Raw genomic sequence first — 20,804 nt, forward strand, 5'->3', positions numbered from 1 at the left:
GAGGCACTTGGTGAAGGCAAGGCCATCAACATAAATGACGAAAGTGGTTGTGGCCAAAAATGATGTCCCAGAGGAGGTGACACTGGCAGAACACTTCCCGGTGAAGGAACTCTTAAATACCTCGTGACATCGAAAGCTCAGAGGATTACATGTGGGAAGTTGACCTAAACTTAGAAGGAACATGACACTTCACAGCATCATAGAACAGCTGCTTGCTCCATATCGTAAGTGCTACAGAGAAGAAAGGAGGCACTGTTCAAACTACAGGGCTTTGGACAGTGATGGCAAACCTATGACATGGGTGTCAGAGGTGACACGCGAACTCATTTTTTTGGGGTTGATTTTTCTTTGTTAAATGGCATTTAAATATATAAAATAAATATCAAAAATATAAATATTTGTTTTACTATGGTTGCAAATATCAAAAAATTTCTATATGTGACACGGCACCAGAGTTAATTTAGGGTTTTTCAAAATGCTGACACACTGAGCTCAAAAGGTTCGCCATCACTGGCTTTGGATAAGTGCTTCACAAAAAATCAAAACCAACTTCAATTTCAATGTTCTGACGTTTTAAATTACCGTGAACTAAACAAATACTCATCTCACTACACTTTTCCTTACTCTATATTTTTTAAACTGTCAGTACAAGAGTATTTGATGTTGTGATAAAAAAATAATGTAAGCCCTGCCAGTGTTACTCAGTGGTGGAGCTTCCCTCTATGAACCAGGAGGTCAAAGGTCTATTCCTGGTCTGAGCACTTGCCCCAGTGAGGGCTCTATCCCCAGTAGGGCCATGCAGGAGGCAGCCAATCAATGATTCTCATCATTGATGTTTCTATCTCTCTCCCCCTCTCCCTTCCTCTCTGAAAGAAATAAAAAGTTAAAAATAATAAACATGTAAAATTTCTGTAACAGTTGTAATCCTCCTTGTTGATTATCAACATCACTTTTCACAGTCTCATCTTATGTGGTCACGGCCATGCCGTGCTGTCTACCTCCTGAGGGTGCTCAGCACAGTACTAAGCACACAACACATTCCCAGAGAGTAGTAGGTACCTCGGATATTATTTACAGGAAATCTTGCTAGAGACAGAGGGATGAGTGAGATGAACCCCAGTGACCCATGTCTTACCTGGTACAGATGTCGAGGTACATGCTGCGTGTGGCTTCCTGCGGCTTCTTCACTAGAAACATAGAGGACAGAAGGATGGAGGGCTGGGTCCTGATTCAGGAGCGGGGCAGACACTAGAATGGCAGTGGGGGAAGGGAGACAGATAGGGTCTTTATTCCTTCTACCTTCAGGGGCTGGTCGCAGGTTAACCTTGAGACTGAACTTATTGCAAGAGGTTTTGCCTTTGATCTTGGCCTGGTACATTGTCACCACCTGGAGAGTTGGGAGGGGAGATGAGGTGTCAGCAAACTTGACTTGGGCAGGAGATCGTCCCTCTGGGCCAGAGGGGCTGAGAGAAGGTGGTGAGCAAAGCAGATGTGGGCTCCCATCCTTACCGACAAGGTGCCTTGTCCTTTCCCTTTAGCTGTTAATGTGAAGTCCTCATTTTCCTTGGTCTGCAGGGAGTGGGGGAGAGAGGAGAAGGTGTTGGGAGCCAAGCCTTCCCCTCGCTGCAATGGTCACCTGCCTTCCCTCCTGCCTCCTGCAGACTCTGACTGGCTGGAGGATGAGAGCGAGGAGGGTTTGGCCAAGCAGCTGTACCGTTTCTGATCGCAGGAGGCTAGCGGATTCCCAGAGGATACGGTGCGTGACCGCAGAGCTGCGGCTGGGCAGGTTAATGGACACATCCAGATTCAGATCCTCATGGTCAGGGACATCCCTCTGGTATTGGGCCAAGGCTTGGAACACCATGAAAGTGGCCTAGAACCCATGAGAGAAGAAGAGGGTGATTTGAGAGACTGAGAAAGCAGTCAGAACCTGCTGGGGGATGAAAAGTTTCAGCTTAGAGCTGGGCCACTGAGACTGTGGCCTAAAATGCACCAAATGGGTTAAGAATAAGAATGGGGGTTGTTATATACTGAGGAAATGTTCTAGAACTCTCTCAGTGAGAGAGGCTCAGTTTAGTGCTTGGTGACACTAAGACTGTGACCTAGATGGGACCAGAGGGCACAAGGGTAAGACTGGGGGTCATTAGACACTGAGGACATCTCCTAGAATTCTCCAAGGGACAGAGGCTTACACCAGAGTGTGGAGACACTGAACATGTGTAGATACATGAGAAAGTGCAGGCATAAGACTGAAGGTCTAATATGCCTAGCCCATGGACATTGGCAATAAGGTAGTGAAGACCTGAGGGGTGAGGAGGGCTGGAAGGAATGAGGTGGAGTGGGGATGAGAGATATCTGTAATATTTTCAACAATAAAAATATATTAAAAAAATAAATAAAATAAAAACAGGCCAACAGCTGCTACCAAACAACAACAACAACAACAACAACAACAACAACATGTAAGGTCTAGTAACACTGAGAATGTGGTCTAGACCCATCCAGAGAAGAGAGTCTAACACAGGGTTCGCAGACACCGAGAATGTATCTAGAGCCTATCATGCATAAATAATAAAATTGGAATCTGGGGACAACTGAGCATGTAATCTAGAATCCAAAAGTGACACTGAGCCCTGGCCCGGTGGCTCAGTTGGTTGGATCATTGTCTCATGCATCAAAAGGTTGCAGAGTCCATCCCCAGTCAGGACACATATGGGAAGCTATCCATTGATGTTTCTCACATCAATGTGTTGTTCTCTCTCTCTCTCTCTCTCCCTTCCTCTCTCTCTCTCTTCCTTCCTCTCTCTTTAAACCCATAAACATCACTGGATGAGGATGTTTTAAAAAATCTGAGAATACCACCAGAGAGAAAGGGGATCAAACTGAAGCCTGAGCTTGCTAGATTTGAGGTTGCTGAAACCATGGTCTAGAACCCAGCTGGAAGAGAGCAGGCTTTGATAAGACTCTAGAAAACTGAGAACATGATGTAGAACCCATAGTAAGACAAGGTAATACTGGGAGCCTCGTGGAACTGAGTGCATGGTCTAGAACCCACCAGAGGGAGAGATGGACTTGCTGATTCCCTATAATAATTGAGAATTGGCCTAGAACCCACCAGTGAAACAGAATAAGATGGGAGGCCTGGTGGAACTGGAAACATGGTCTAGAACCCATCAGAGAGAGGCTCACCCTTGAACCCTGGCCTTGAGAATGTGATCTGGACACCAGGAGGGAAAGGGAGCTCAAAACACAACTTGGGGCATCCAGAATTTAGTCTAGAATCTATGTATAGATTTGCAACCAAACCAAAAACAAAACAAAAACCTGATCTCAACTTCATTTTAATCAACTGCCTCTCTTGGTCTCAGCATCTTATTTGGGAGGCCCGGCAGGCCAGAGGTCATAAGGATGCATTTGCCTGGGGGATGTGGGACCACTTGCCTGGGTGGAGCCATAGCCACCTCCGTAGTATCTCTGTTCGTTGAGCCAGCGCACAACAGGAGGTACAGAGTCAAAGTCTTTTAGCAGCAGCAGAGCCAACAGGGCATAGGATGTGGCCTCTATAGTGTGGAGCCTTTGCTCAGGCTCCTTCCAGCGGTTCTTATCTACAAGAGAGAACACCAGCCCCCATGCTCACTGCTCTGTCCAGCCTGGAGGTAGTTCAGAGAAAGCTCAGGAACAGACTTGTACTAGACCTCTTGGTGTTCAGGTGTCCTGGCCCACATTTGTGGCTTTCAGTCTGCTGGTTCCTGCCTTACTCTCTTCCCTCATCAACCTTTACTCTTCTGTTTAAATTCTGAATTGCAGCCCCTCTGATCTATGGGAGCAGATTCCCTAAGTTTGCCATGCTCATTCTCGCCTCTGAGCCTTTGCATCTTCTGTTCTCCTTTCTTGAAGCACCTTTTCTCCACCGACCCCAGGTTAATTCTTATCCACCCTGCACAATTCGGCTTCAATGGCACCCAAGACAGAGTGAGACCTTTCCTTCTGTCTCTTAAAGCATCCTGTGCTTCTCCTGAAGCACAATGATGCGCTACAGAAATCTATTAACTCAATTTCTTTCCTCAACTGGAACAGGAGGCCATGATGGCAGTGGCTATGCCATATTCATTGTGATGTCCCAAGTGCCTAAGAAAGTACTCATGATGGGGACTGTCACCAAGAACCATTCCCTCCTCTTCCTGGGCACAGAGTTGGACTACATCTCCCAGAGGCCTTTGCAGGTAGGTATGGCCACATAACTGAGCTCTGGCTAATGGAATGTGCAAGGCAATTGATGGGGCCCTTTCCATGGCTGGTCTACCTCCCTTGCACAATCTTCCTGACTGTTTCCTTCTGCTTTAATAGAAGGGATTCTGAGGCCCCGAGGTGGCAGAGCCATGAGAAGAGAGAGCCGGGATCCCTGCATCACTGTATAGAGGAGAGCTGTCCACCAACTTGGGACAGCCATACTTTGCTGTTTCTTACACAGCAAGATACCAACTTCTCTGTGTTAAACTACTTTAGTATACATTCAGATATGTTACAGAAGTGAGCATAAACGTGATAAGGTGTCATCACTTGAACAAGTGATTAAGTGCTCACAATGTGCTACTTATTGTCCTAAAATGCCTATGGCATTCTCTTATCTAATCCTAATAACCCTTGAAATAATGGGAATGCTATTAATAACTAGAGGTCCGGTGCATGAAATTCATGCATGGAGGGGGGGGGGGGGTTCCCTCAGCTCAGCCTGCACCCACTCCAATCGGGGAACCCTCGGGGGATGTCTGACCGCCCGTGGGATCAGGCCTAAACCGGCGGTTTGACACCCCTGTCACAATTTGGGATCGCTGGCTCCTAACCACTCATCTGCCTGCCTACCTGATTGCCCCTAACACCTCTGCCTGCCTGCCTGATCACCCCTAACTGCCTCTGCCTGCCTGCATGATTATCCCTAAACTCTCTGCCTGCCTGATCGGCTCTAACTGCCTCTGCCTGCCTGACTGCCCCTAACTACCTCTGCCTGCCTCCCTGATCTCCCCTAACTGCCCTGCCCTGCCAGCCTGATCTTGGCCCTAACTGCTCTCTCCTGCTGGCCTGTTCACCCCTAACTGTCTCTGCCTGACTGATCACCCCTAAGTGCCCTCCTCTGCCATCCATTTTGGTTCTGATTGGTTAGTTTCTATGTCAGCATCAAAAGCTCCGTCGCCTAGGCAGCCATTGGCTCCTCACCAGTTGAGCCAGATTTGGTTCTGATTGGTCAGTTTCTATGCCAGCCAGCATATCTGGGCCTACCAACAGGGCCTGATCAGAAAGGCAGGGCTGATCAGCAGCCCCAGTGGAGGCTTGGAGTGAAATGGAGGTGCAGCCGTTGGCCAGGCTGGGAGAGAAAGAAAGGCAAGTTCCAATCAAGGGCTGCCACAGAGGCTATGGATCAGAACCTGCCTCTCTGCAGGCCTCTCTCCTGGCCTGATCCACAGCCCCCTAGTCAGTCAGTGCTGGATCAGGGCACCTGCAGTGGCCCCAGTCAGTGCTGGGTCGCCATGGCAACCCAGCACTGACTTCCAGTCTGGTAGAGCCTTCGGTGGTAATGTTGTTACAATCCTGCTCTTTATTATATAGATAGTAAAGGCAATAACAACATCAGTGATAGATCTCTTACTATGTGCTAGACATTCTCCTAACCACATCACTCACTTAATCTTCGCATCATTCTTGTGATGTCGGTATCGTTTTATACACAATGTCCATAGAGGTCAAGTGGATTGTACAGGATCACACCGTGAGAATGTGCCAGAAGGTGATTTGATTTTGAACTTGAATCTGTCTGATGTCAGAGCCCATGTCCTTGCTCCTGTGTCATAGCAAGTACTCAACAAATACTTGTTGAATCATGCAGTGGACCTTTTGTATCATGATTGCAATGAGGACTTTTCACACGCAGACTCACTCTTCCCAGCTCAGCTTGGAGCCATGCAGCCCGGTTTAAGATGGCCACCCTCAATCCGCAGCCACGTATCTCTCCTTACCCCCGCCAGGCTGCCTCTCACCTGTGGCTGCATTCAGAAATGTGTTGAGGAGAGGGCCCTCCAGCTTGCCCAACTGGGCCAGGGCATAGCCAGCAATGGCCACAGCATATGGTCTCTTCAAGTTCATGTAGTGTGCTTCAAGGAAGTCTCCGGCCTTATTGATGCTGCCCCCAAGGCTCTATGAGAAAAAGATTGGGTACTCTGGTCAGGTGGGCACTGCTACCCCAGAGAGCTGACAAGGATCACACAATCACCACTTCCTGGGCATAAGGTTTCTGGCCTTGGTACATATTTGTCTTGGATCTGTCTATTTTTAAGGGTTCCACAGACAGTTTAGCCACTGTGCACTGCTCTGTTACTGAGTACCTATCATGTTCCTGGTGCAGTCTGTATACCAATGGTGTGCTAGTAAATACTTAATAACCAGTTGTCTAGTCAGTGCAGGGGGTGAGGGTTCGGGGAGCTGGTTTACTGATTGCCAATGACTGTGGTGTAAATACTCCCACCATGCCAATTTCAAGCTACCAGTGTGACATACCTTAACAGAGTGGGAAAGAGATGCCTGCCCCAAATAGGCACCCAGGGTTAACACACCACTGGGTCCACCTATTATCTAATCATCATCGTCATTGTAGCTAACACTATGTGCTAGTCACATATCCACTCATTCAACCTCAAAATCCTACAAGGTAGGTTTTATGTTCATCACCATCCCTACTGCACAGAGGAGAACACTGAATCCCATGAGATGAGGTGCAGAGGCAGATATGCTTTGTAGTGATTTTTATAGTGTAAATACAACCACGGCTGATTTCAACCTACCAGCATGGAGTCACTGACTGTAGAATTGGGAAGAGATTATAAAGTATTTCCACCGTACAGGTATGACAGACTTAAATAACCTCAAGAGCATGGATAATGATAAAAGATAGTAAAATAATTAAGAAGTGATGAGTTTTTAGTGTGTACTACCTTTGTTGTTGTTGTTTTTTCTTTTTTTAAAAAAATATATTTTATTGATTTTTTACAGAGAGAAGGGAGAGAGATAGAGAGTTAGAAACATCGATGAGAGAGAAACATCGATCAGCTGCCTCCTGCACATCTCCTACTGGGGATGTGCCCGCAACCCAGGTACATGCCCTTGACCGGAATCGAACCTGGGACCTTTCAGTCCGCAAGCCGACACTCTATCCACTGAGCCAAACCGGTTTCAGCTTGTTGTTTTTTCTTAAGTGATTTGCCTTACCCTGTTTTTTACATAATGTAGCTTATAGATGTGTTACATCTAAAACTCAGAGAGTCCTAAAAATACAAAAATTATTATACCCATTTTACAGATGCACACACTGAGGCCCAGTTATGGGACGTCTCTGAGAGTAATGATCTAAATGTAGGTCTGTCTGACCCCACTGCCCTAGAGCTGTCTCTTTTCTATCATACTTTATTTCAAATGTGCAAGGATTAAAACAAGGTTCCTCTGGCCTTAAAGGTAATAGCCTTTCTCTCCTCCCTCTCTTTTCTGGGATCCTGAGGAGGGAGAAGCAGCTGTTGAAGTTGGGATCCTGGAGTTCCCACTTGGAAAGCTAAAGGTCAAACAACCCACTCTCAAAACCCTAGGACAGCGGTTCTCAACCTGTGGGTCGACCCCTTTGGTGGTCGAACAACCCTTTCACAGGAGTCACCTAAGACCATCCTGCATATCAGATATTTACATTACGATTCACAACAGTAGCAATATTACAGTTATGAAGTAGCAACGAAAATAATTTTATGGTTGGGTCACAACACGAGGAACTGTTTTTAAAGGGCCAGAAGACTGAGAACCACTGCCCAAGGACAAAGCAGATGCCACGATTACAGAACCTCTACAATCCCCGTGCCTGGGTAGGAGAGGGGAGGGCAGGGCACACTTACGTTGATCTGTCCCTCGCAAATATCTTTAGCCTCCTGCAGTGCGATGAGAACGAAGGCTGTGAGGGACACATCTTTCTCCTTAGCATCATTCAAGCCACCCTAGGGTGTGGAGGAGGGAGTAAGGATGGGGTCACCCATGTGCCCCTCATGCCACCACCCCCCTGCAGGATCAGTGGGGCAGGGCAAGGGTGGGTCTCTCCCCAGTGTCTCACAGGAGGGCCATACTCTAGTATCCATTCACTCACTCATTCTGTAAATGTTGCTGGTGTTGTGGGTAAGATGGCTCCAGCAATCATGGAGCTCCCTATCTCGTAGGGGAGACAGGCATGAGCCAACCAGCTCATCACAGATATATCGTTACAAACTGACCAGAGCTGCGCAGAAGTGGATGTGGCGGTGAGAATGAATAGCGGGGGGGAGGGGTGGGTGTCTTGGTCAGGGCAGTTGGAAAGTTGTCCCCAAGGGATGACAGGTGGTGCCACAATCTGAAGAGTGAGTAAGACTCAACTGTCAAAGAGGGCAGCAGTAACATGCCAGGTAGTGGGAACAGCATGTGCAAAGGCCCTGTGCCCAGGAGCAAGGTTCCAGGCAGTACAGATGGAGTGTGGAGAGGGAAGGCTGTGAGGCTGGAAGCCCGAAAGGTCAGGCTGAAGCCGTGGTTCGCTCACTTGAGCACATGTCAGCATTACCTGGAGTCGGGGGCTTATTAAAACCCTGAGTCCTATGCCCAACCCCCAAAGTTTCTGATTCATGCAACTGGGATCCAGCCCAAGAAGGTCCATTTCTAACAAACTTGCAGCTGATGCTGATGCTGTTGGCCTGGAGACTAGAGTTTGAGAAACACAATTCTATAGACTTGTGAGGGTTTTTATCAAAGCAATGGGGGGCTAGGGAACTTTCATTTTGCACTGGACCCTGAGGTCTCTGGTTTTTGCAAAGGAGAAGTGACCATCGTGGCTCCTTTATTTTCTGTCCATCCCACACTGGGAATTGGACAAATGGCAGACAGAGCCTGTCTCCTGTCCATGCGGGGGAACTCAGGCACTCCTCTCCCCCAGCCTGGCCTGAATACGGCCTCTTACAGTCATTTGTAGTTGTCCCACGGGTGAATCCTCCTGGAAGACTCCATCAGGCCTCTGCTTCTCCAGGATCAGCCACTTGACAGCCCCACAGATGACTTCAGAGTCGATGGCGATGAGGCTGGTGGCCAGAGAGAAGACCTTGACCACGTAGGCTGTCAGCCTGGGGGTGGGCACAGAGCATGAGCCAATTGGCTCTGGGATCCAGAGACTGCCATCCCAGCCAAGCAAGGAGCAGAGTGAGGCAGGGCCTGCTCAGGTGAGCCCAGTATCCCGGGCCAGGTCTCAGGACCCAATGTTGCTTGTAGGCACTGCTTAGTGACGGTAGGTCACTCAGCTAGTGGGCATCTTAACTCTGAAGGTGGAGGGGTCCAGAGGCACAGGGCTGTGTGGGGGAGGCCAGCCTAGATTACCCCAGGTCAGGGCCCAGGTCCTGCTCAAGGGGTGCAGGGCCAAGGATGGGCAGGCTCACCAGGTGCTGGACCTCCGACTCTGGTAGGCAGCAAAGGCCTTGTTGGGTTGTCTGTAGGTCAGTTGCTTTGTGTACCCTGCAAGGAAGAGAGAAGTGTCACTGGGAGAGCGAGGGCTGAGTGGAGGCAGTGGCTGGTGAAGGTATGCAGGAAGGAGAGAGGCTTAGAGAGGGAACAAGGATTCTGTGAAGAGGAAAGGTGAGTTCAGAGAGGAAAGAGGGGGCTCAGGACCAGGAGGAATGTCTACAGGGGAGGGGAGCTTATAGGGTGCAGGGACTCTGCAAGGGTGCAGGGATCAGAGTGAGGAGGAGTAAAAGCTTCTTAGAGGAGAGGAGGTTCAGAGAGAGAAGGACTCTCAAGGGAGTTCATTGGGAGAGGGAACTCGGAGTAACCAGTGTCTCACAGAGGGGAGAGCAGGATGTCTCAGAGAAGGGGCGGGGCCTCTTGAGGGGTGGGGTCTCAGAGAAGGAAGGAGCTCAGAGAGGGGCCTCAGAGTGAGGGCCTCCAATAGGGGAAGGGGACATACCCTTCTTGATGAGGTCCACGGCTTCCTGCCGCTTGCCAATGCCAAGCTTCTCCCACTGCTCAGAGTGGTCCAGGTAGTGCACCGCAATGACAGTGGGCGTCATGCCGATCATGTTCTGCTCTCCACAGCCCCCGGGGGTCACAATGAGGTGCCCCAGCTGCTGCCCATCAATGGCGTCCTCTGCCATCTGGGCCACTGGGGTCCCTGCAGCCAGGAGGAAGGATGGCGTTCAGGCAGCAAGACCTACTGTGGGCTGAAGAGGGTCGGGGCTGCCCCCAGCCTTCCCAGGCTCCAACCAGCCAGGGCCAAAGAGTCAGGGAGTCAGGGACAGCTGGCGGCTGGAGGCATCTGGCTGAAGGGGGCCAGGGGAGTTGTCCATGGGTCCTCATGTGCCACCAGTGGTAAAATAATTCCAGGAACAATGGTCATGAATACGTCTATCATGCTTAATGCCATTTGCCAAGCTCCCTTCTAAGAGAACACTATATAGCATCTCATTTAATTTTCCCAACAATCCTCGAAACAGGTACCGCTATTTGCCTTCATCACAGATCAGCAAACCAAGAGTCTCTGTCCCAAACCTAAGAGCTCAGAGGTTGCAAGGGGCTTTGCTAGCTCCTTCCTGTGCCTTCTCCTCCCAGTCCTCCATCCTGGGCAATTAGTTCCAGAATTTTGTTCTTGAACTCTATCACTTCTCATTGAAGCTTCTTTAGCAGCAGAAGCTAAGTACTGCCTGGAGCCTTCTGCGAACACACCAAACAGAGGCTGTTCTAGCACATGAGAAGGATGGAGGCGTCATGGTTCTATATTCCTGGAAGTGAGGGAACTGGGTGCCCTCTTCAGGGGTCATGGCTCCCACACCTTCCTGGGCCCCATGGGGTTGGACCAAGGCCATCTCACCCTGCAGGAGGATCCTGGTTTCCGACTCTGTGTCAGGGACTTGGTCACTGAGGTCTGCAGCCTCGACCTCCACTCGCTGCACACCGTCTGTTGGTGGAATGGGAGACACCCTTGGCACCAGCCTCCTTTCACCAGGCTCTGCACACCACCCAGGCCTCACCCCCACTCCTGCCCTGACTCACTCTGGCCCAGGTGTTGTGGATCCAGTGTCTTAACGGCCACAGTCTTGTTCATTCTGATTCCTTCAGGCTGGACAGTGTTGAGGGAAGGGAGAGGTGGGTGAATAAAAGGACAGACAGAGCCACAGCTGGTCAGTAGGGCACTGTTCTGGGGATTACCGTAGCCTAGATGGCATCTGCCAGTCTTAGCTGTGTGACTGGGAGCCAGTTACTCATCTTCTCTGTGTCTCAGCTTCCTTCCTTATAGGGAGGAGGCAATACAAACATCTACCTCATACTATTGTATGATATAATAACAACATTATAAATTAATAACAATAAAATAGCCAAGCTTTTAAAATCTTCCTATGTGCCTAGAAGCTTCCTTTATTCTGGTTAACTCATTTAATCTTTATAATAAGGTACTGCTATTATCATTCCCATTTCAAAGATGAGGAATCGGGCCTTGGTCAGTATGGTTCAGCTGGTTGGCCATTGTCCCGTACACAGAAAGGTTGGGGGTTTGATTCCAGGTCAGGGCACGTGCCCAGGTTTCGGGCTTGATCCCAGGTTTCGGGCATGCAGGAAGCCGCCGATGGATGTATCACTCTCACATTAATGTTTCTCTCTCTCTCTCCCTCTCCATTGCTGGCACTCTCTCTCTTCTCTCTCTCTCTCTCTCTCTCTCTCAATAAAAGTTCTTAAAACAAAACAAAACACATAAACTTATAATGATGGTGAAATTGGAGAACAGAGAGCTGAAGTAACTTGCCCAGAGCCACTCAGCGAATAGGACAGAACTGGAATATGAGCCTGGCAGTCTGGCTCTAGAGTCTGTTTTCAGCACAATGCCTCTCAAAGGGTTAAATAACATAAAAATCAAATGGAATTTTAAAAATTAAATTAAATTAAAAAATAAATTGCAATAATTAATTTAAAGTAAGTGAAAAAAAAACAAAAAAGTAAACATATTAAATTAAAATTTTAATTAATTAATTAATACTTGTTTTAATCCTTACCTGAGGATGTTTTTATTGATTTTTAGAGATATAGGAAAGTAGAGAAAGAGAGATATTGAGTCAAGAGAGAAACTTTGGTTGCCTCCGGTATGCACCCTGACTGGGGATAGAACTTGCAATCTGGGTATCTGCCCTGACCGGGAATCAAACCCACAACCTTTCCGTGCATGAGATGACTCTCTAACTATATGGGCCAGGGCTAAAATTAACTTTTTAAACAAATTATTTAAATAAATAATAAAATAAAAGACTGTGCTTAAGTATTTAGCAGTGTATGGGGCTATCTGAATTAGCATCAAAGACCCAACACAAGTCTTCATATGTCTTCAGGTAAGTCTACTGTGGATACACCTTTTTTTGCTTTCCAGAACCCATTCTCCTTTCACCTGGTAATAAATCCCAGATTTTCCTTTGCAGACTGAGTTTCTTCTCAAAGTGTGATGGCAAATATTAAAATCCAGCTGTCCCAGAAGGAAAAAATCCTGATTTTAAGCACTACCAATTTCCTTGGTGTAAATATCACCACCGTGATGGATTTCAAGCTACCAGAGTTAGTGAATACAGAATTGGGAAGAGCTGGCCACGCAGGTTTCAGCACTATTTGGTTTTTCTTTCCCACCAGTGCCTATGCTGGGCCATATTGGGATCCAAGGCAAAAGAAAAAAATGTGTGCCACTAAATATATACTTTAGTGTATTTTTTTAAAATTAAATCTTTATTGTTCGGATTATTACAGTTGTTCTTCTCCCCCCCCCCCCCCCCGCATAGCTCTCCTCCACCCAGTTTCCACCCCACCCTCTGTCCTTACCCCTCCCACTGTCCTCATCCATAGGTGTATGATTTTTGTCCAATCTTTTCCTGCACCCCCACACCCCTTTCCCCCCAGAAATTGTCAGTCCACGCCCTTTCTAAGCCCTTGGTTCTATTATATTCACCAGTTTACTCTGTTCATCAGATTTTTTATTCACTTGATTTTTAGATTCACTTGTTGATAGATATGTATTTGTTGTTCATAATTTTTATCTTTACCTTTTTCTTCTTCTTCCTCTTCTTAAAGGATACCTTTCAGCATTTCATATAATACTGGTTTGGTGGTGATGAACTCCTTTAGCTTTTTCTTATCTGTGAAGCTCTTTATCTGACCTTCAATTCTGAATGATAGCTTTGCTGGATAAAGTAATCTTGGTTGTAGGTTCTTGCTATTCATCACTTTGAATATTTCTTGCCACTCCCTTCTGGCCTGTATAGTTTCTGTTGAGAAATCAGCTGACAGTCGGCTACTCCCTTGTAGGTAACTGACTCTTTCTCTTGCTGCTTTTAAGATAATCTCTTTGTCTTTTGCCCTTGGCATTTTAATTATGATGTGTCTTGGTGTGGTCCTCTTTGGATTCCTTTTGTTTGGGATTCTCTGCGCTTCCTGGACTTGTAAGTCTATTTCTTTCATCAGATAGGGGAAGTTTTCTGTCATTATTTCTTCAAATAAGTTTTCAATATCTTGCTCTCTCTCTTCTTCTGGCACCCTTATAATTCAAATGTTGGTACGCTTGAAGCTGTCCCAGAGGCTCCTTACACTATCTTCATATTTTTGGATTCTTTTTTCTTTTTGCTTTTCTGGTTGAGTATTTTTTGCTTCTTCGTATTTCAAATCTTTGACTTGATTCTTGGGATCCTCTTGTCTGCTGTTGGATCTCTGTATATTATTCTTTATTTCAGTCAGTGTATGCTTAATTTCTAGTTGTTGTTTTTTTTTATATCCTCCAGGGTCTCACTAAATTTATCGGCGGTTTCTAGAAAATTCTTGAAAAACCTTATAACCGTGGTTTTAAAAAAAATATATATATTTTATTGATTTTTTTTACAGAGAGGAAGGGAGAGGGATAGAGAGTTAGAAACATCGATGAGAGAGAAACATCGATCAGCTGCCTCCTGCACACTCCCCACTGGGGATGTGCCTACAACCAAGGTACATGCCCTTGACCAGAATCGAACCTGGGACCCTTGAGTCCACAGGCCGACACTCTATCCACTGAACCAAACCAGTTAAGGCATAACCGTATTTTTGAACTCTATATCCAGTAGTTTGTTTTCCTCCATTTCTGTCATTTGTGACTTGTTTCTTTGTCTTCGCATTTTTTATGCTTCCCTGTGTTGGTAGAGTGGCTTTGTGTGGTAGGTGTCCTATAGGGCCCAGTCGCTCAGTCTCCCCAATTACCTGAGGTGGACACTCTTGGTGCACCCCTTTGTGGGCTTTGTGCAAAGTCTTGTTGTAGTTACGCCTTGATTGTTGTAGGTATCACTGGGAGGAATTGACCTCCAGGCCAATTGGCTGTGAGAATCAGCTGTGTCTATGGTGGGAGAACTTCTGTTCTGGAGACACCCTTCTGGGGCAAGACTTGCTTCAGTGGGGCTTTCATGCTCACTGAGTCTGCCCCCTGAGTGTGTCCCTTATGGATCTGAGGAGTTGTAATCTGGATGGTCCCATTCTAACCACTGGGTACACTGGCTCTTGGGTCTAAGGAGGTGCTAATTTAGCCTTGGCCTGAGGCTACCCAGCAGGAGCTATGAAGAGATCTGTAGATACCCATTCCTTGTTTGGGGTTTGGAGGTGCCCAGATGAGGCCCAGCTGTGAAGCAATGCAAGGTGCTGTGGGGCCTTGGGCCTTCTCTTGGAAGTTCTGGGTCTGTCTGGCCCAGCTGCAGGTTTTTAGGTAATTTTCAGATTGCAAAGGGCCAGGGTATTCATATACAAAAGCCTCTGCATGCAGCTTGGGTGCGGAAGGGTCTCAGGGAATCAACAGGGCAGAGCAAACAGCTATGGCTGATCCTCAACCCTGCCCTAAGAGGCCCCGTGTCTCAGTGTCCCAGTAATCGCTGCAAGCACCTCTGAGAGAAAGCCACCCTCAAGTTCCGAGTTCTGCCACTGCCAGACAGTCCAGTTTCTCCCTGTATGAGTCTGGGTCCCCAGAGACTCACCTGGAACTGGAGTTCAGAGCAGTCGGGGGCTTGTGACTCCCTCCTGATGAAAAAAGACAGCCGATTCCTCAGTTGCCAGCCCTTGCTGTGTGAGCCTCCGTACCTCGGCACTTTCCTTCTGCACCTCCTGTGAGTCTCAGTGTGCTTTTCTCTTTCCTTCTAGTTGTAGAAGTTCCACGCAGCCAGCCTTCCTGTAGTTCTGGATGATGTCCGTTTTTGTCTTTTAGTTGTATTTTTGAAGTTGTTGTGAGAGGCAGCAATTTCCGGTGTTTACCTATGCTGCCATCTTGGTTTCTCCTTGCCTCTGTAATCTTAACTCTACTTTAATGTATTTTTTTAATATATTTTATTGACTTTTTACAGAGAGGAAGGGGAAGGGATAGAGAGCTAGAAGCATCGATGAAAGAGAAACATCCATCAGCTGCCTCCTGCACACCCACCACTGGGGATGTGCCAGCAACCAAGGCACATGACCGGAATTGAACCTGGGACCCTTCAGTCCGCAGGCCGACGCTCTATCCACTGAGCCAAGCCGGTTACGGCTTAATGTATTTTTTAACTGGTAATATTATCCCAGAACATTAAAGTAATTGAAAAAAATGTGAAATTTGCATTCCTCAAAGCCAGGAAAGAAAAAGTATAACAAATTCTGGTTTGGGTGTGAATAAAACATTTCAACATAAAAATCACACTGTTAGTTTTAACATATTTGTATTTCACTGATTCAAGGCTTTTCTCAACTACTTTAACAATTTGAGGGAAAATCAATCATTAAAGAAAATCCACAGGCATGTCTGTGGGGGCACTCACTTTTCCTTTTACTTCATGCTCCAATATGGCTTGGCTAGACACTGTCAGAGTCTGTCTCTTTTTAAAACTTTGATGTTTTGTTCATCACAGATATTTTTGGCATTAGTTTTGACTTCTTAATCTATTGCATTAAAATATTAGTGATCTGACGCTATAAATGCAGCTGCTGAGCACAGATGCAAGGCCCCGAGTCTGGGGAGAGAAGAAATTCTTCAGCTCAAGTCCAGGGTCATCTCCTAGTTGTGACCTTGCGCAAGTTACTGTCTCCTCTGTACCTGTTTCTGTGTAAAATGAATTGCACCATGTTCCAGGCACCTTCTACGTAGGTAGAGCCTAACATGCCCAGGGTCTAGCCCTTCTGAGATGTATTATTTTCTCAGAAAATGATTAGCCAGTACAACCATTTTGACGGCCAAGCATCTGGCAGACACATTTAGATTCAGCTATTAACTCAGTAGGTATTTACTGATCACCTACTTTGTGCAAGAAATGCGAGAGCTGAGGTGTTGGCTTTCATAGAGCCAACATGCTGGTGGCTGGATCAGGTCTTTATAACTGCGACAATGCTTTACATAACTTTAGCTGTAAATTACATAATTGCATGTGCACACATTTGTGCTGAGTGCAGTTTTGTAAAACTGCCCAAGTTCTAAGTCATAAGATGGAAGTGGAGTGAGGAGAGAACAATATGGGTTTACACATCTTCACGTCAATGTCTGTGAGGTGCTGCACATTGGTTAGCTGGGGGCTGGCGGGAGACGGTGAAGCAGAGACAGTGGCATTGAAAGGTCATGGCCACATCCAAAGGTTGTGGCCACATTTCTTAGTATCTTGTTAACTCATTCATCTTTGCCTGAACTGGGCTGTTTTCTCAGACAAGACCAGTTTTCCCACCCAGCACTAAAAGAATATTAAATCCTGTCAGCATTTTGAGGCTTTTATCAGATGCCAAATATCCTATCTAATAATAGACAAACATGGTAATTGACTGTACCTTCCTTACACTTCCCATTTGCTAATCAGCGAGATATGCAAATTAACTGCCATCAAAGATGGCTGCTAATTTGCATACTGCAGGTGGGGCTGGCAGCGCGCAAAGCTGCCCACGAGCCCCGGGCCCCGCATCCGTGACCTGGCGAGGCGGTGCAGGCAACACGCGAGGCTCCCCGCGGGATCCAGGCTGCAGATTCGTGACCTGGTGAGGGAGCAAAGAGGTGGAGAAGAGAGAGAGCCTAGGTGGCAGAGAAGGGAGGGAGCCAAGGGCTAAGTGGTGAAGGGAGGGAGCGAGGCAGTGGAGAAGGGAGTGAAGCCCGCCTACGTGGGCTTTGCTACCTTCTCTGCTTTGTTCTGTTCTCAGGAAGCCCTATTCTTTCAGGAATAGGCCCGAGGAAGCCCTATTCTTGCAGGAATCTTCCTGCAACGGGCATCTAGTCTTCATATAACCTAAACACATGGATCAATTTTAAACTAGAGAGAATCTCCAGGTGAAAATGGAAGAAGTAAAAAGGGAACCAGCAGAATTTCCTTCTGGGCGGAGGCTTAGATGGATGTGTTGGTGCTTTGTCCCGGAGCAGATAGGGGCGAGCAGCTGAAACGGGTAACAATCAGCCCGATCAAGCTGGGGAGGTTCAGCTGAGAGACAGTCTGCAGCCAGGAAAGACAGAGAACTCCTAAAAAATGCGGATGGTTAGAGATTGAGGCTGAAACCTCCCCCTGGGCGCCAGCACAGCGGCGAGACCACGCCATCTTGGGTAGCGGTTACCGGCATCCAGAGATCGGCTACTAACCCTGCGGCTACTAACCCGGAGGCAACGACTCGCAAGCAGCGAGACTGCAAGAGCCCAGAGGAGACCTGCACCCCTCCACGGAAAGCAGATTCAAGCAACAGCGGCCTCCTGATCACCACACGCTCTGCCTGGGGAACAGTTGCTGTGTGTGAAGCCTCCCTCCACCAGCCAGAAGAGCCACCTCAACTGTGAACAGCACCCACCAGAGGCTCTGCTATCAACAGAGGAGCCGCTGCTACCACAACCGCCCAAGGAGCAACCACAGCCCGAGGAGCCACTGCCACCCAGGGAGCAGCCACTGCCACCCAGGGTCCAGCCACTGAACAACTCAACAACTAGTCATGTCAGTGAGATCAAACACGGGTAGACAAAGAAACCCCCAAAGGAAAGAAAAGGAGGACTCGCCAGAAAAGCAGCTAAGTGAGACAGAGATATGCAACATGACGGAAAAAGAATTCAGAATAAGGTTCCTAGAGTACATGCACCGGATGTTCAAGAAGCTAGAAGAAACAGATGAAAAAATTAACAACTTAAGTAAGTCCCAAGAAGAAATGAAGAGCGACATAGCTGCAATAAAAAACACCATTGAAAGTATCAACAGTAGACTGGGAGAAGCAGAGGACCGAATTAGTGAATTAGAAGACAAGGAAGCAAAACACACTCAAACTGTACTGCAAATGGAGAAAAAAATTAAAAGACAGGAGGAGAGCCTAAGGGAACTTTGGGACAACATGAAACGAAACAACATACGAATAATAGGGGTGCCAGAACAACAGAAAGATGAACATGGACTAGAAAACCTATTCGAAGAAATAATATCAGAAAACTTCCCTGAGGTGGGGAAGAAAAAAGTCACACAAGCCCAGAGAGTCCCAAACAAGGTGAACCCGAAAAGACCCACACCAAGGCACATCATAATTACCATGGCAAATGTTCAGGACAAAGAGAGAATCTTACAGGCTGCAAGAGAGAGACGGAAAGTAACATACAAGGGATCTCCCATTAGATTATCAAATGATTTCTCAACAGAAACACATCAGGCCAGAAAAGAATGGACGGAATTCTACAAAGTGATGCAAAGCAAAGGACTGAATCCAAGAATACTCTATCCAGCAAGGCTATCATTCAAAATTGAAGGGGAAATAAGAAGCTTCACAGACAAAAAAGGGCTAAGGGAGTTTATCACCACCAAGCCAGCCATGCAAGAAATGCTAAAGGGACTGGTGTAAAAAGAAGAAATATCAAGCTCAGAAAGAAAACAGCCACACACACACACACAAAAAGAAATGGCTACAAACAAGTACCTTTCAATAATAACTTTAAATGTAAATGGACTAAATGCTCCAACCAAAAGACATCGAGTGGCTGAATGGATAAAAAAACATGACCCATACATGTGCTGTCTACAAGAGACCCACCTCATTAGAAGGGACTCACACAGACTGAAAGTGAAGGGATGGAAAAATATCTTTCACGCAAATGGAAAGGAAAAGAAAGCTGGGGTAGCAATACTTATATCTGACAAAATACATCTCAAAGTGAAGGCCATAACCAGAGATAAGGAAGGCCACTTCATAATACTAAAGGGATCAATACAACAAGAAGATATAACCCTGGTAAACATATATGTACCCAATGCAGGAGCACCCACATACATAAGAAAACTTCTGGAAGTTATCAGGGGAGAGATCGACAATAACACAATCATAGTAGGGGACTTTAATACACCACTGACATCACTTGATAAATCCGCTAGACAAACAATCAGCAAAGAAACAGCAATCCTAAATGACTCACTATTCAGATGGACTTAATTGACATCTTCAGAACACTTCACCCCACAGCTGCGGAATATACATTCCTCTCAGGTGCTCATGGGACATATTCAAAAATAGACCACATATTGGGTCACAAGCAAAGTCTCCACAAATTCAAGAAGATTGAAATCATAAAAAGCATCTTCTCAGACCACGATGGCATAATGTTAGAAATAAACTACAATAAAAACAACCCAAAATACTCAAACACTTGGAAGCTGAATAGCATGTTATTAAAATATTGATTGGGTTACCGATGACATCAAAGAAGAAATTAAAAACATCCTGGACACTAATGACAATGAAAACACAACAATCCAAAACCTCTGGGACACAATGAAAGCAGTCCTGAGAGGGAAGTTTATAGCTCTACAGGCCTATCTCAAAAAAACAAGAAAAAATGGTAGTTAATCATCTAACTCTACAACTCAAAGAATTAGAAAGAGAGCAACAAGAAAACCCCAGAGTGAGCAGAAGGAAGGAGATAATAAAGATTAGAGCAGAAATCAATGAAATAGAGACCAAAAAAACAATACAGAAAATCAATGAAACCAAGAGCTGGTTCTTTGAAAGGATAAACAAGATTGACAAACCTCTAGCCAGGCTCACCAAGAAGCAAAGAGAGAGGTCCCAAATAAACCAAATCAGAAATGATAGAGGCGAAATAACAACAGACCCCACAGAAATACAAATGATTGTTAAACAATACTACGGGCAACTCTACTCCAACAAACTAGACAACCTGGAGGAAATGGACAAATTCCTAGAAAAATACAACATTCCAAAACTCAATCAGGAAGAATCTAAAAACCTCAATAGGCCAATAACTATGGAAGAAATTGAAGCAGTCATCAGAAAGCTTCCAGCAAACAAAAGCCCAGGGCCAGACGGCTTCACAGGGGAGTTCTACCAAACATTCAAGGAAGAACTAAAACCTACCCTCCTCAGACTACTACAAAAAATTCAAGAGGAAGGAACACTTCCAAGCGCATTCTATGAAGCCAGCATCACCCTAATACCAAAACAAGGTAAAGACATCACAATGAAAGAGAATTACAGGCCAATATCCCTCATGAACATAGATGCCAAAATCCTCAACAAAATCTTAGCAAATCGGATCCAGCAGTACATCAGAAGGATCATACACCATGACCAAGTAGGATTTATCCCAGACATGCAAGGATGGTACAACATCCGTAAATCAATAAATGTGATACATCACATAAACAAATTGAAAGAAAAAAACCACATGGTCATATCAATTGATGCAGAAAAAGCATTAGACAAAATCCAACACCCATTTTTGATAAAAACTCTCAGAAAGGTGGGAATAGAAGGAT

General features: G+C 46.3%; 1 protein-coding gene across 1 annotated transcript in view; it reads right to left on the reverse strand.

Annotated features, from left to right (window-relative positions):
* LOC139010898 (complement C3-like) overlaps nt 1-20,804 on the reverse strand; it is a 56,200-nt gene that overhangs the window by 3,901 nt on the left and 31,495 nt on the right. Inside the window, exons 22-33 of the mRNA XM_070415952.1 lie at nt 11,083-11,149; nt 10,901-10,987; nt 10,001-10,204; nt 9,477-9,552; nt 9,008-9,167; nt 7,926-8,024; nt 6,033-6,189; nt 3,442-3,605; nt 1,715-1,873; nt 1,510-1,569; nt 1,300-1,387; nt 1,136-1,187 (exon numbers count right to left, since the gene is read on the reverse strand). Coding sequence (XP_070272053.1) covers nt 1,136-1,187; nt 1,300-1,387; nt 1,510-1,569; nt 1,715-1,873; nt 3,442-3,605; nt 6,033-6,189; nt 7,926-8,024; nt 9,008-9,167; nt 9,477-9,552; nt 10,001-10,204; nt 10,901-10,987; nt 11,083-11,149 — 1,373 coding nt within the window. The remainder of the gene's footprint in view (nt 1-1,135; nt 1,188-1,299; nt 1,388-1,509; nt 1,570-1,714; nt 1,874-3,441; nt 3,606-6,032; nt 6,190-7,925; nt 8,025-9,007; nt 9,168-9,476; nt 9,553-10,000; nt 10,205-10,900; nt 10,988-11,082; nt 11,150-20,804) is intronic.

The sequence above is a fragment of the Myotis yumanensis genome, unplaced genomic scaffold (genome assembly GCF_028538775.1).
Source record: "Myotis yumanensis isolate MYYU_CA2020_CCGP unplaced genomic scaffold, mMyoYum1.0.hap1 SCAF_5, whole genome shotgun sequence".
NCBI lineage: Eukaryota > Metazoa > Chordata > Mammalia > Chiroptera > Vespertilionidae > Myotis > Myotis yumanensis.